The sequence below is a fragment of the Diorhabda carinulata genome, chromosome 2, assembly GCF_026250575.1.
Source record: "Diorhabda carinulata isolate Delta chromosome 2, icDioCari1.1, whole genome shotgun sequence".
Classification (NCBI taxonomy): Eukaryota; Metazoa; Arthropoda; class Insecta; order Coleoptera; family Chrysomelidae; genus Diorhabda; species Diorhabda carinulata.
In genome coordinates this window covers 5,691,268-5,703,670 of record NC_079461.1, presented here as the reverse complement: position 1 = coordinate 5,703,670, position 12,403 = coordinate 5,691,268, and the positions used below count along the sequence as shown (strand labels likewise).

The 12,403-nt window shown below is 33.7% G+C and overlaps 1 protein-coding gene and 1 non-coding gene across 2 annotated transcripts; both read right to left on the bottom strand.

Moving 5' to 3' along the window:
• Window positions 1-814: 814 nt before the first annotated feature.
• Window positions 815-885, bottom strand: Trnag-gcc (transfer RNA glycine (anticodon GCC)). Its single transcript has one exon. It is a non-coding gene; the product is annotated as a tRNA-Gly (tRNA).
• A 2,959-nt stretch (window positions 886-3,844) lies between these two features.
• Window positions 3,845-10,831, bottom strand: LOC130903727 (uncharacterized). The gene is made up of 4 exons (XM_057815970.1): window positions 10,623-10,831; window positions 9,618-9,845; window positions 5,903-6,626; window positions 3,845-4,226 (listed from the first exon to the last, which is right to left on the bottom strand). The coding sequence occupies exons 2-3, from the start codon at window positions 9,783-9,785 to the stop codon at window positions 5,931-5,933; spliced, it is 864 nt and encodes a 287-aa protein (XP_057671953.1). The 5' UTR covers window positions 9,786-9,845; window positions 10,623-10,831; the 3' UTR covers window positions 3,845-4,226; window positions 5,903-5,930.
• Between the last annotated feature and the right edge of the window lie 1,572 nt (window positions 10,832-12,403).

Sequence of the window (12,403 nt, the reverse complement as noted above, 5' to 3'; positions counted from 1 at the left end):
GAAAACGTTCAGGTACGACCCTGCTGTCCATGATTCATGGGTTACGAGCCGTTCAGTAGTTTTAATGTGCAAATATTAACGTAAAAATACCAAAAACTTTATGATTATGACTTCTACATTTGTCTTCTAATAGTGAATATATGATGTAGGTACATAATTTGATTAACCTTGTAGAAAAGATCGGCTCACAGTAATAAATAGATTTGTAGCATAAAATCCAATTTACCATGTTTCTTTCCGACTTAATACTCACCTTTATCAACACGCCACGCCACCTGGCAATTATCAACTGGCCTTTAAAGTTTCGAAATCAGATAACAATCCGTAACTTTTACAGGGACACACTGTATAACCTAAAGATAACAAAAATGAATCGATTTTTCAACAAAAAGATTCTCTTTGTATAACTCCATAAAATTTATGGTTTAGGAGGTATGCAGATTTTTAGATCGTTGCATATGCCAAGAAAACCTTTCGCCATAAAGAGACATTCTGGAGAAAATTATCATAAATTGTAAATATTCATTTAAAATACCTACAGAAGCTATTGAAACGAAATCACACATTCCCAATTGATCTGCATACTGTTGAACATCGTGTTACTTACATAAGGAAAATATTGAAATTCAAAAAAATTCATTTGGTTAGTCTACACCTTACTAATGCTAAAGTAGAATGCATTAGAAGCAGTTAATGCTAATTATACAACTAGCGTACGCAAAATGTAAATAAAGTTACTTTTTGTTTATGTGTTATTATTTTACAATAATATATAATTATTGTGTAGTATTGTATTTTATTAAATTAAAAAAAATGCATCGGCCGGGAATCGAACCCGGGCCGCCCGCGTGGCAGGCGAGCATTCTACCACTGAACCACCGATGCTTGTATTTGCTAATTGTTCCGGCATATTACTAATATTGTAAATATGAATGGATATTTATTCATTTTCACGCGAAAACTACTTAATCAATCATCGTGAACCTTTGTACACATATTCTTGCAAGTATTAAAAGTAATATAGGATACTTTTTATGAGGTAAAAGTTATTTATCACGGCAAATGAAAAGTATTGTCAAAATATTTCAAAATTTAGCTTCTTCAATGCCATCTAGCATAAGAGTAATGAAGCTCTAGCCCAGAGTACTGTAATCCCCTGCACTTTATTACCGACGGTCTCGTCAATATCTATTCCAATGGACTAAAGTTTCAGCTGTTTGGAATTTTTCTATATTTAAAATTTTTTTTTGTAATTATATATGCAGTAGAAAACTATTTTAATTTTTAAGATTAGGTGTCATTATTTGTGATTAGATGCTATTCCTTCACGTCAGAATAGTATTCATGGAATGTGTGGGCAGTACTGCTATAGGAGTAGAAACCTGGTCCTTGAAAGCTCAAATGATCAAAAAATTTGATGCATTTGAGATGTGGCACTATAGACGCATCCTAAAGATACCCTGGACTGACAGAATCACCAACGACGAAGTACTAACACGCATTGGTCCCAGAAGAGAGCTGTTGACAAATATTAAGATAAGGAATGCATCTTACATAGGACAAATCTCACGCAACGACAAATACCTACTGCTACAGAGCATAATGTAGACAGAGACGCATTTAAAAACGAGGTCGCCAACCTTCAATGAGAAGACGGCATGAGAAGAAAAAGGAGAACTTGCTATTCATTATGATTCCAATTATTCCCACTGACCTTCCACTCCAATTCAAAAGGGTTCAGTTTAACGTCAAGTTAGCTTCGCTGTTACCGCAAACAAAGCACAAGAGCTGACATGACAGGTAGCTGGAGTGCATTTTAAAATTGTTCAATTCGTGCGTAATGGGTTACTTACAATTCTTGTAACATAATACAAGGCATATTTTTTAAGTAAGTACCGTTTTGGAATTAAAAAAATAAGTGCAAAGATATCGCAATAATTTTATTTTTACATGAAAGCCTGTACCTTAATCAATTTTTCTACATAATTTCCGTGAATATTGAGGCACTTGTCACAACCAGTTTTTGAATACCCTCCTCATAAAATTCTGCCGTCTGACTTGTTAACCACTGTATCACAACTGTTTTGACTTCGTTATCGTCTTGAAGACGTTGACCGCCCAGGTGTTTCTTCAAGTGCAAGAACAAAATGATAGTCGCTGGGCGCCAGATCAGGGCTGTAGGGAGGATGATCCAGAGTTTCCCATTGAAAAGATGTGATGAGATCTTTGGTCCGATTAGCCACATGTAGACGGGCATTGTCATGCAGCAGAACGATACCCTTAATCAACTTGCCACGTCTTTTGTTCTGGATTGCACGACGCGGATTGTTCAATGTCTCACAATAAGACTCTGCATTGATTGTCTCATTACGAGACTGGCAATACTCCTTTTCTGTCCCAAAAAACTGTGCACATGATTTTCCGGGCAGAAATTGTTTGATTAAACTTTACTTTTTTGGGTGATGATGAATGTCGCCATTCCATGGATTGTTGTTTCTTCTTCTTCACAGATCTCACGATGAATATCGATCTGTTTTACGCCTTTAGCACAAATAAATCGTATAACGATTGTCGGAAGTATCTTAAAAACTCAGTGAACAACGTACACAATGTAGGATCAGACTGTAATGGCGTCAGTGCGTAGACAAGAGACGTAGGTAACCAGCAAGCAAGTGCGGAACGACGACCTTGGGCTGCGGCGGAGGAATCGCAAAACGTTACTTACTTAAAAAATATGACTCATATACTATGAAAATATACTATATTATAATATGCACGAGGGCCTTTCACATACACATAACAAACCATAAAAGACATAGACATCGAAAAATACAAAACTACCCATGTAACATAATATGTTATGTAAGATACAAACAAAAAAATACTGCGGATTAGATCTGGTGAATAAGGTTGGTATTCAACCATTCGAAATGTAATTAGTAACTTTTAAACACGGCAAAGAACTTTAATTTCTTGAAACGCAGTCGTTTTTTTGCAATTTCTTTCTTTACCTTAACAAGCAATGATGCGTACCACTTTTTTTTCACTTTTTGATGATAGTGGATGAGCTCAATTACATAACTACAACAAAAAACGGTCGCTATCACTTTTCTGGTCGATATTTGCCTTCTACAGAGCATGTTCGCCCTTTGGCATCCACTCTTTTGATCTTTTAGTGTAGTGTTTTCTTCTATAGTTATAAATTCTCACTCACTCTGTTTAAACCACGACAAATCTAGAAATACAGTATTTAGCACGAATGGCTTCCGCATATACATATAATGTCAGTCAATGTTTGGCAAATGCGTTCTTTTGAGATGCCGATAGCTTCTTATATTTTTCTAATCTGATGCCGACAGTGTTCAAATACGTTTTGGTGAACTGTTTTCGCTAGTTGTTGCTAGTTTTTGGTCGTCTTGAATGCTCATCGTCGGGCCAGCTTACACATTTGAATTCAGGTGCATAATAACATTGTCCAACTCCTCTTTCGTTTTTATATGCCATTAACAACAAATATTCAATTACAGCTTGATATTCAATATCTTTACTTTTGAGAAAATCTTCTCAACGACTCATTTACGATCGTCAAATAAAAACTAAATTATTAAAATTTCAGTGAAACTCAATTTATATTGGTAAGTTCTATCATAATCAGATAGAGGTCAGAAACTATTCAGACAATCCTAGTATTTACCACAGTAATTGGGGGGGCTACTATTATGGATGTCAAAAAAGGCAGATTTATTCTGGTTACAGAATACAGATACAGAAATAAAATATACGGACATATAAAGATCTATGTATTTTCAATAATAATATTAATAATAATAATAATACATCTCTATATATATAATTATAATCCAACAGAAACCTAAACTAAAATAATATACGAAATAATATGTTTTTTCTTTACCGATGCTACATCAAATCAAGTATCCACACTAGCAGATATTTTATTTGAGTTCGAAAATCGGTAATAATTATAAAACTGATAATATAAAATGTATATCTAACCAGTTATGTAAATATTGTATAACTATTCATGAAGTATAACTATTAAAAATTGAAAATATTTCCTCAAAAATCAACGAAAAAGACTACATAACATTGCCATCAGAAAATATATCACACGATTAAGATATGGGATTCCTTCACAAACATATTTATTGTCAGCTAAAAGAACCATTAGTGTTGAATTTCTTCACTCTGTCTGCATAATCAGCAATCTAGAAACAAATTAAGAGATTATTTTTAACCATAATATACAGTTTTTGATACAAAGGAATATTGAATATATGTACACCCACAATTACACTGTCTGACGCTCGTTTCGATAACCAAATCACAGACCAAGGAAAACTTATGGAATAATTGAGTCTTAATTATCTCTAGTGTCGTGGTATATACTATAAATAGCTGGAAAATCATAAACAATGGATGTACAGAAATATTGAAGATGTGGTAGCAAAAGACGGAATCCAAGCTCTATTTTTTGTGAAGAGCAGCACACAATAAGTTGAAGAAAACTACAAGGGAAGCATTTGGTAGAAAGGGGAAAGTGGAAAGAGATCTGTCAATAACTAATTATTTTTACAGCCCACTAATATCTCATTTCTCAATATACCACTGCTTCCACATTTCGGGAAATCTACACTCGACAAGAGTAGATGCTTGATGTAAACGTGTTGCGTTGTCTTCACAGTAGTTTAACTAATGACAACAATGCACATGTTCATGAGGTTATGGAAAGGAGCGTTGCTTTAAACTTCTCAAATTCCCAAAAAAGTAGGTATCAGCTATGGAAACGTCTGATGAATGATCAAAATTCATTCATCCCCAAACCAAAGCGTACAAGTAGAGAAAGAAAGAAGGGTCTCGATAGCTAAACTTGGTTGTCTGTGAGGAAAGGGCTGACTGAGGACGTCAGACCATCAACTCAACCAACTAGCTACAGTATTGATACAAAAGACGAGATTGTCTCATCCGCGCCGTGTTGCTCCTTCTCGACAACGCCAGGTCTCACACAGCTATAGAAACATCGATTGGAAACTATTTCACAATCTGGACTTATCGCATTGAACGTCTTGAAAAATCTCTGGAAGGCAAGAGATTTAACAAACTATTAAGTAGTAGAAAACGGAACGAAAAGTTTGAGGAAAATGTATAACGAAAGAACGGAATTATATAAAAAAAACAATGCGTAGAAATGTGAATGTTTCTTGTAAAATTAATTTTATTTATTGAAAAAGCCCTTCTATATTTGATTGACCCTCGTACATTAAAATTTTCATCACGACACTGAATAAAATATCCAACTGAAGACTACTAAGCGCAAGTTTCATCATGTATTTACGCTTTGTTGATATCTCTTGGATCTAACCGCTAAAATTAACTGACATCTTCTGTACCAAACAGATGGTGAATGTTATTTCAACAATTCCTCAATAACAAAAAGATTTTTGGTAATAGAAAAAAAAATTGTGAGATGTTTTGATCACGAATTCAACTGTTTATATGTTGTAACGAGCACTGCGTATACTGCTACGTTTGCTCTATTGATTCGCTAGATACATTCATTGAAGGTTTTAAATCTTTCTTATTTTGTTTTTATGAAGTATTTCAAGTATTAGACTGCAGTAGCTTTGAGCTACTACAAGATTTTCTTTACCTACCACATAGACAAAGAATAAAAAAGAAAAGATAGCCCAACATGAAAGTGGTTGGACCAAATAAAGAAGATGAGTAAGCTAGGACTATAGATTAAATTAGCAGGAGATAGAAAATAGTGGAAATTTTTGGTACAAAAGGATCCAAAGAATCAATCATTAACCGACACTTGGAAAGGCAAAAGAAGCAAAAATAATTCATAACTTCTTTTCAATTAAGAATTTTAAACACCTACCGTCTATCAATTAGGCGAAAACAGCCTATTATATAAAATTTTTCTTGGCCAACTTGTCTCTGAAATTTTCTAGCTGGTTTGTGAAAGCATCATCCTTATTTTTAAATATACCTCTAATATTCGTTTCTAATTCTTCCGCTACAGTTTCAATGTTTCTACGACAATCATTCAATAACATTTTCTTATCTGTTCTATTAATTATTACGTTATCAATTTGAATTGATTTATTATTGTCTGAAGCTAAAAGGGATTCTTCTATAATATTCATGATATCGTCAATAAATTCTGCCACAAACACTTTGAGAGATCTAATATCTTGTTTTATTTTATATTCTACGCAAGTGATATCGTTTAAACTAGTACTTGCATCATAAGGTAGATCAGGGATGGTATTTTCTAAAGAGTTCAACGTAGAATGCTCCGCCTCCCCAATAATAGATCCTTCACTAAATGATAAATTAGATAGTGTTTCATCAGCGTTTGATATATCATCGTTAGTATAGCCGTAATTTAGCGATATAGTTTGAATAGTAACGTCGTCATAAAATTTTAGTAAAGACTCGTCACTTGATATTTTGGATCTCACTTCATTTTCTAGAAGTTTATTTTTAAATTTACAGGATGGTAGTAATTTGATGAAAAGTTTTCTTATAGTGTTTTTAAAAACAATTGATGGGCGATGTGATCTATTTTGAATGCATTCAGTCGAAGAAGAAGGTTGTTCCTGAAACAAAAATTAAACAAACCGTTTTCAGTGCATTTGTAAACATGTAAAAATTGGTTATCGTTACGTGATACAATACTTTTATTTGATAGGCAATAGCCCAACCAATGTAAAAGCTAAACTAGATTCTACTCTAGATGAGACAGCTTCTTAGTTATCAACAGTAGAATATTGGATAGCACAGTTTAAACGAGGCGAAGATCAGCATCGCAGTAGTCAACAAAATGAAGTGACGACTCTAAAAATGCTGAAGAAAATCCACAAAGAGGTACTGGATGTTCGTCGACTGAAAGTGCGCGAGCTGGCAGACATAGTAGGCATTGAAGATGATTCCATCGAGTGTTTGGCAATGTTTCACAGAAACAAAAGAGACTTTTTGCACCATTTCACAACCATGGATGAAACCTGGATCCATCACTTCTCTTCCGAAACAAAAGAGCAATCAAAACAATGGGCCAAACTCCATTGCGGAAGTGAGAATATCGAATATTATGAATATACGATTCCACAGAAGTCGAAGAAAACCAAATCTAGTGAATAGGATGGATGTTCGTAATTCCATTAATTGTTTTTACCGATGGTTGTTTGAGCTATGCAAGAGGGTACGGTAACTTGTTGGAACATCGTATTTTGTCTTGTATGAACAAAGTCTTTTGTATAAACTTTTACATCTATTTAATTCAAACGGGTACAATAATACTGTATATTTATTATTTGATCCGTTTGCAAAATCTTTTATCAATCCCTGATTATAACACCCTTTTGATTTTTACATCCTTAATTGCTTTTGTACCTGTTCGGGACTCGTACCCTTCTTTGGCGCTAGATTTTGATACAAGATCTTGGTGATAGCTCCAATTTTCGTGTATAATAAGGAAACGAAGCATGAAATTGTCTATATCTTTCTTAAAATGCTCCAAATGTCGTTGAGAGAATCGCATATGAAATGTATTTTTATTCTACCTATTTTAAGTTGTCCTTCGGGAATGAAATTATCAAAAATCTTGATATACGTGTCTTTATTCTCTAATTTCTAGCCTAAAAACTAAATTGAAGGATACTATCTTTTTGAACTATCCCCGTATTCAACTCTATTAGGAGACGTTGTAAAAGAAATCAACTGTTCATGTATTTATTACAAGAATTATTTCATATTCATATAGTTTGATTAACTGTTTTTCAGTTTTTTTCACTATTCAATCTAGTAATGAACAAAACACAAATAATAGGATATAAAAACGATCTAGTATTTATAAGAGAAGACTAGAAAAGCTTAGGAAAAAAGCCTTAGCGAAGATAAATAAGGAAACAGATACCAGAGGACTAAGCATCAAGCTAGACAGATGAAAATATTAAGTGCAGTTCGAAATATAGAAAATAAAATAAAAATAGAAAAATATACTTTTCAACTTTCAACTTTACAGTGATGGTAGATCGAAAAACCAAAGAAATTTTAGGGATAAAAATAAAAATCATAAACCAATCATAACCTAAACAATGAACTTTAAAAAGAAAAACGAAAAAAATTTTAATACTAGAATTGAAAATACCGATAGGAATCTTAGGATTAAAGCACTTCAAGAAAATGAATATCAAATATTTAGAAACTACAAAATATTGAACCAGATGGGGGTAGAAGACATAAAGTCCATAAAAGCACTAATACGAGGTGTGGTTATATAAAATCTTTTATTATCACCTTCGGTATATACCCTTCGTCTATCACTACATCGTTCCATGCCAATCTTCCATTGTTCAAAATAGTGCAGGAAGTCTTTTTCTGTCAGTTCCTTCAGATCACGTTCCGTTTTTCCTTTCATAGCTTCAATAAACTCAAATCTTGTTCTTTTTAATGCAGATTTGACCTTAGAAAAGAGGTAGATGTCGCACGATGTAAGATCAGCCGAATAAGGTGTGTGGATTAATTAAGTTGGAATTACTGGAACCGTTGGTAATCTTCATAATGAACACATTGTTTACACTGCCACTACACAAACACTCACATTACACTGTCTGGTTATCGAAATGTGTATTTGGCTGAGAGTGTGGAATGAGGCAGTTTTGCGCACAGTTTTCGAATGTTGAAATTTTCAGGTAAAATTAGCAACGAATATTCTTTGTCAATTTCTATAGATTCAGCAATCGCACGAATAATTAGGCTACGATCAGATCAAACAATATTACCGACTTTTTTAGGGTCACCCCAACTTGAATCTTCTCGACCATCTTGAAAACGCTTAAACCAATCAGAAATATGTGGATTAGACAAACATCCATTGCCATACACTTGTTTCAATAAATTACAAGTTCCAGTTGCAGCTCTCCCTAGTTTCATGTGAAATTTCACAATAATCCTTTGCTCTATTTTTTTGTCGGGATAACAAAAAAGCAGTTTCAATACAAATCAAGGCTACGGTTACACTGGTTTGTCTACAGACACGGTAGACATCGAATTCGGTTTCGGTAGGTTTCAGGCTAAACAGCTGAGAACTTTTGGCGTATGCGTTCTTTTCCTGTAGCAGCTTTAGTCTCGTTGCTTAATAGCTACTTCTCGTATACTATGATGGTTTGGGCATATACAAGGAAAAGACGTCTCATCCCTGTTAAAAAGTATCATAAAGAACCATCAGAAAATATGTTGAGGGAAAAACGGAAATCCAGAAAATCTTATAAGTATTTGGGATCCCAAATTGAAAGGAAATAGGGAGAAACAGAAAATAGTGGAGTAGGCGGTACACAAGCTAAGTACGACGCCGCTCTGTAGCACAAATATATAAAAAGTGAAAAGAAAATTTAATACATCACATTTCCATTTTTTTCGTTTTTTAATAATTCGAAAATGTGATCTGTCGCTCTCCACAAGAGAAAATAATTACTTCCCTGGCTAATGCCTCCACAAATATTGTATCATAACCGACATATTCGCATCTCGTAACAACCTCTTGTTCGAAATCTCTAATCTGACGCATAGAAATTAAATATACAACTTACTGTATAATTCGATGCCATAATATTTGGAATATCTTTCATATTTTCCTTACGAATATCAAGTTTGCCACCATTCTCTATTAATTTAGGGGTAGTTGTTTTTTTATTATCTTCATTCTTCATCCTTGTTTTAGTGATATTCACAAAAGAAGTCGAAATAGTTGGGTTCATTTCAACGATTTAAATAAATATCTTTGAAGTTAAAAACTTAACACACCGTTCAATTTCTACCTAAAAATTAATTTCAATGAAAATTTACGAATGGAAAGTGATCTGAATAAATGACACATATACCAATAAGTTCCGATTTAGTAGAAAATCCAAACTCTGATATATTTATTTATATTTTATCAAGGTGAAATACAATTCCAGCTTTCCTCTTCCAAATATCTTTTTTCCATAAAACAATTTTTCTTTTGCGGTAATAACTTATTTAGTTTTCAGGTTTGAATTGCTAGCAATCAGATCTCGAGATAGAAAGTTCGGAAATTCGAAATTCAATTCAAACTAAGCGTCAATAACAGCCGAAATTCTAATAATATCCTCTGAACGCTTGCGCAATCATATTTCCCAGCTTCTATTAATAAGTACTGACATCTTCATGTTGAGGTCGGAATCATTTCAAACAACCATCGTATAAAAAGATGACATTTTCGGCAAGGTTCCAATTAAAACCGTTTATTTCATACCAATTAATAATTATTTTTTGATTCAACTTCTAATAGTCTGGAGATTCTTTTATTCTGTTTCGATGTGTGATTTCCTTTTTCAGTTTGTCCAATCATGTACAGAAATAGTCACTGTTAAGTATGCTACGTGATTAAATACCGAGACCATAACCTTACTAGTCGATTGTTGAATTTCTGCTCAATTTTGGTGACTCAAATCCTTGTTATTTTGCCCAAATTACTTCGAACTGAATGATAAATTCGTTGCTGTTTTTGTTCCTTAATTTAAAATTGCAATTTTCAAAAGTGCACCACTTCTTAATAAAAGTGAACGACTCACCTAAAGTCATACTCCTATTTTTTTCAAATTACACAATTTGATACTCTCGAATCACATTCTCTGACAACATACTACGACCCAAAAAAATTATTGGAATTATCGGTATCAAAAATAACTCTGCAGAATATTATTTTTTAATAATATTCATAATCACTTAGAAATTAATAGCGTTTATAAATTTAAACTCGATTCAACTAACATTGATATCTTTTTACGTTGTTCTTTTACAAATTACTAAAACAACAAAAAATTTCATGTTCCCACTCCACTTATTCGATTTAAATATTGTTTTAGTATTTTAAATTCCACCAAAAGTCATACGGTTTCACCAGAATAACTACGTATGGTGTAAATATTCTAAACTCCTTTTAAAGAACGGTTTTTTATAAAAAAATATTGTTTATATTTTTCAAATCGATTTCATAAATTTGATTTTGTGTGTTGGGTTATCCTACATATAATATAACATCAAATGTGTTTCCAAAACATTCTGAACCGGACTTATTTTGAGGCGATTAGCTTTCAAAATAGAGGTGTTGCTACAAGGGGTACTTTATAAAGAAAATGTTTTTGAACGGGAAAGAGTAGTTTGAAAAATTAATGGAACAATAATCAAAATATGTCCAAATAGAAGAAAATTTAGAAATAAAAAGATGAAAGCAATTAGAACATCATAGCTTCAAATATAAATATTATCAGAACATAATTTTCAACATAAAAAACTACACATATACGAGGTCTGGCTATTAAATAACCAGACTGGTTATTTAATACTGGGTTTTATTATAAACATTATTCTACATTTCCACACGTTTTTTAAATTGATCGAAGCAGTGCTGGAAGTCTTCTTTGGTGAGCGCCTTTAGGAGCTCTGCCGATTTTTGCTTTCCCGCTTCCATCGACTTAAATCGGGTCCCTTTCAAAGCAGTGTCAAATCCGGTGAGTACGGCGAATGTTCGAGAACTGGAGTGTGTTTACTGCTTCACAGATAACGCGTTATGGGCAGGTGCGTTATTCTGGTGCAAAATCCACGAGTTCTTCAACAACATGGGCCGTTTTTTACGAAATCGTTCTCGCAGTGTTGCCAAAACTGACAAATAGTAAGTGTGGTCGACAGTCTCTGGAACCCATTCAGTCATCACGATACCGTTAATGTCGAAAAAAACGATCAACATTGTCTTCAATTTTGATTTGCTCTCAATAAATTACTTACACTACTCAAAAACAAGCACACGAGATAGATAATTGTCCCCATAGGCTTCTTATAACAATTTATAGCACTCAGTCGGAGTTTAACGAGAAATTTGAGATTGATACGCTGCTCCTGTATTCCATCACACATGGTTTTCGGCACGACAAAAAAACACGTTCGCTTCAAACCGCTACGGCACAAATACTATAATAGTAATGGAAAAGTGTTTTGGGACGTGCATAGACAAGATATCTAGATACCCAACGCCCAACTCGTTTTTTAACCCGCTCGTCTAGGGCTCCCTCTAGGTGCGCAGTCTCGTTATTTAATAGTCAGACCTCGTTTGTCGCTAATACTACCAAGAATTAGGTGACAGTGGGTGACAATAGTTTCTTTCCAATTTATTGAACACTTTGTACACGAAACCCATGGGTTCGACGCTCATGAGCTTGGCACAGACAAGACACTATAGAATTTTATCTGTGCAAACTAGACTGTACAGACAAATGTCGATGCGATCCAAAAGTCGGAGTACACATGTAAGTCTACGTATTTATCGTAGCTAAGAAATTTAAATTTTTAGAAAACT

What these genes read in the sequence shown, in the direction of transcription:
- LOC130903727 (XM_057815970.1), bottom strand. Translation starts at nt 9,785, where the DNA reads ATGAACCCAACTATTTCGACTTCTTTTGTGAATATCACTAAAACAAGG. An exon ending in TTATGGCATCGAATTATACA is followed by an intron (nt 6,627 to 9,617) that starts GTAAGTTGTATA and finishes TTTTTGTTTCAG; the next exon opens with GAACAACCTTCTTCTTCGAC.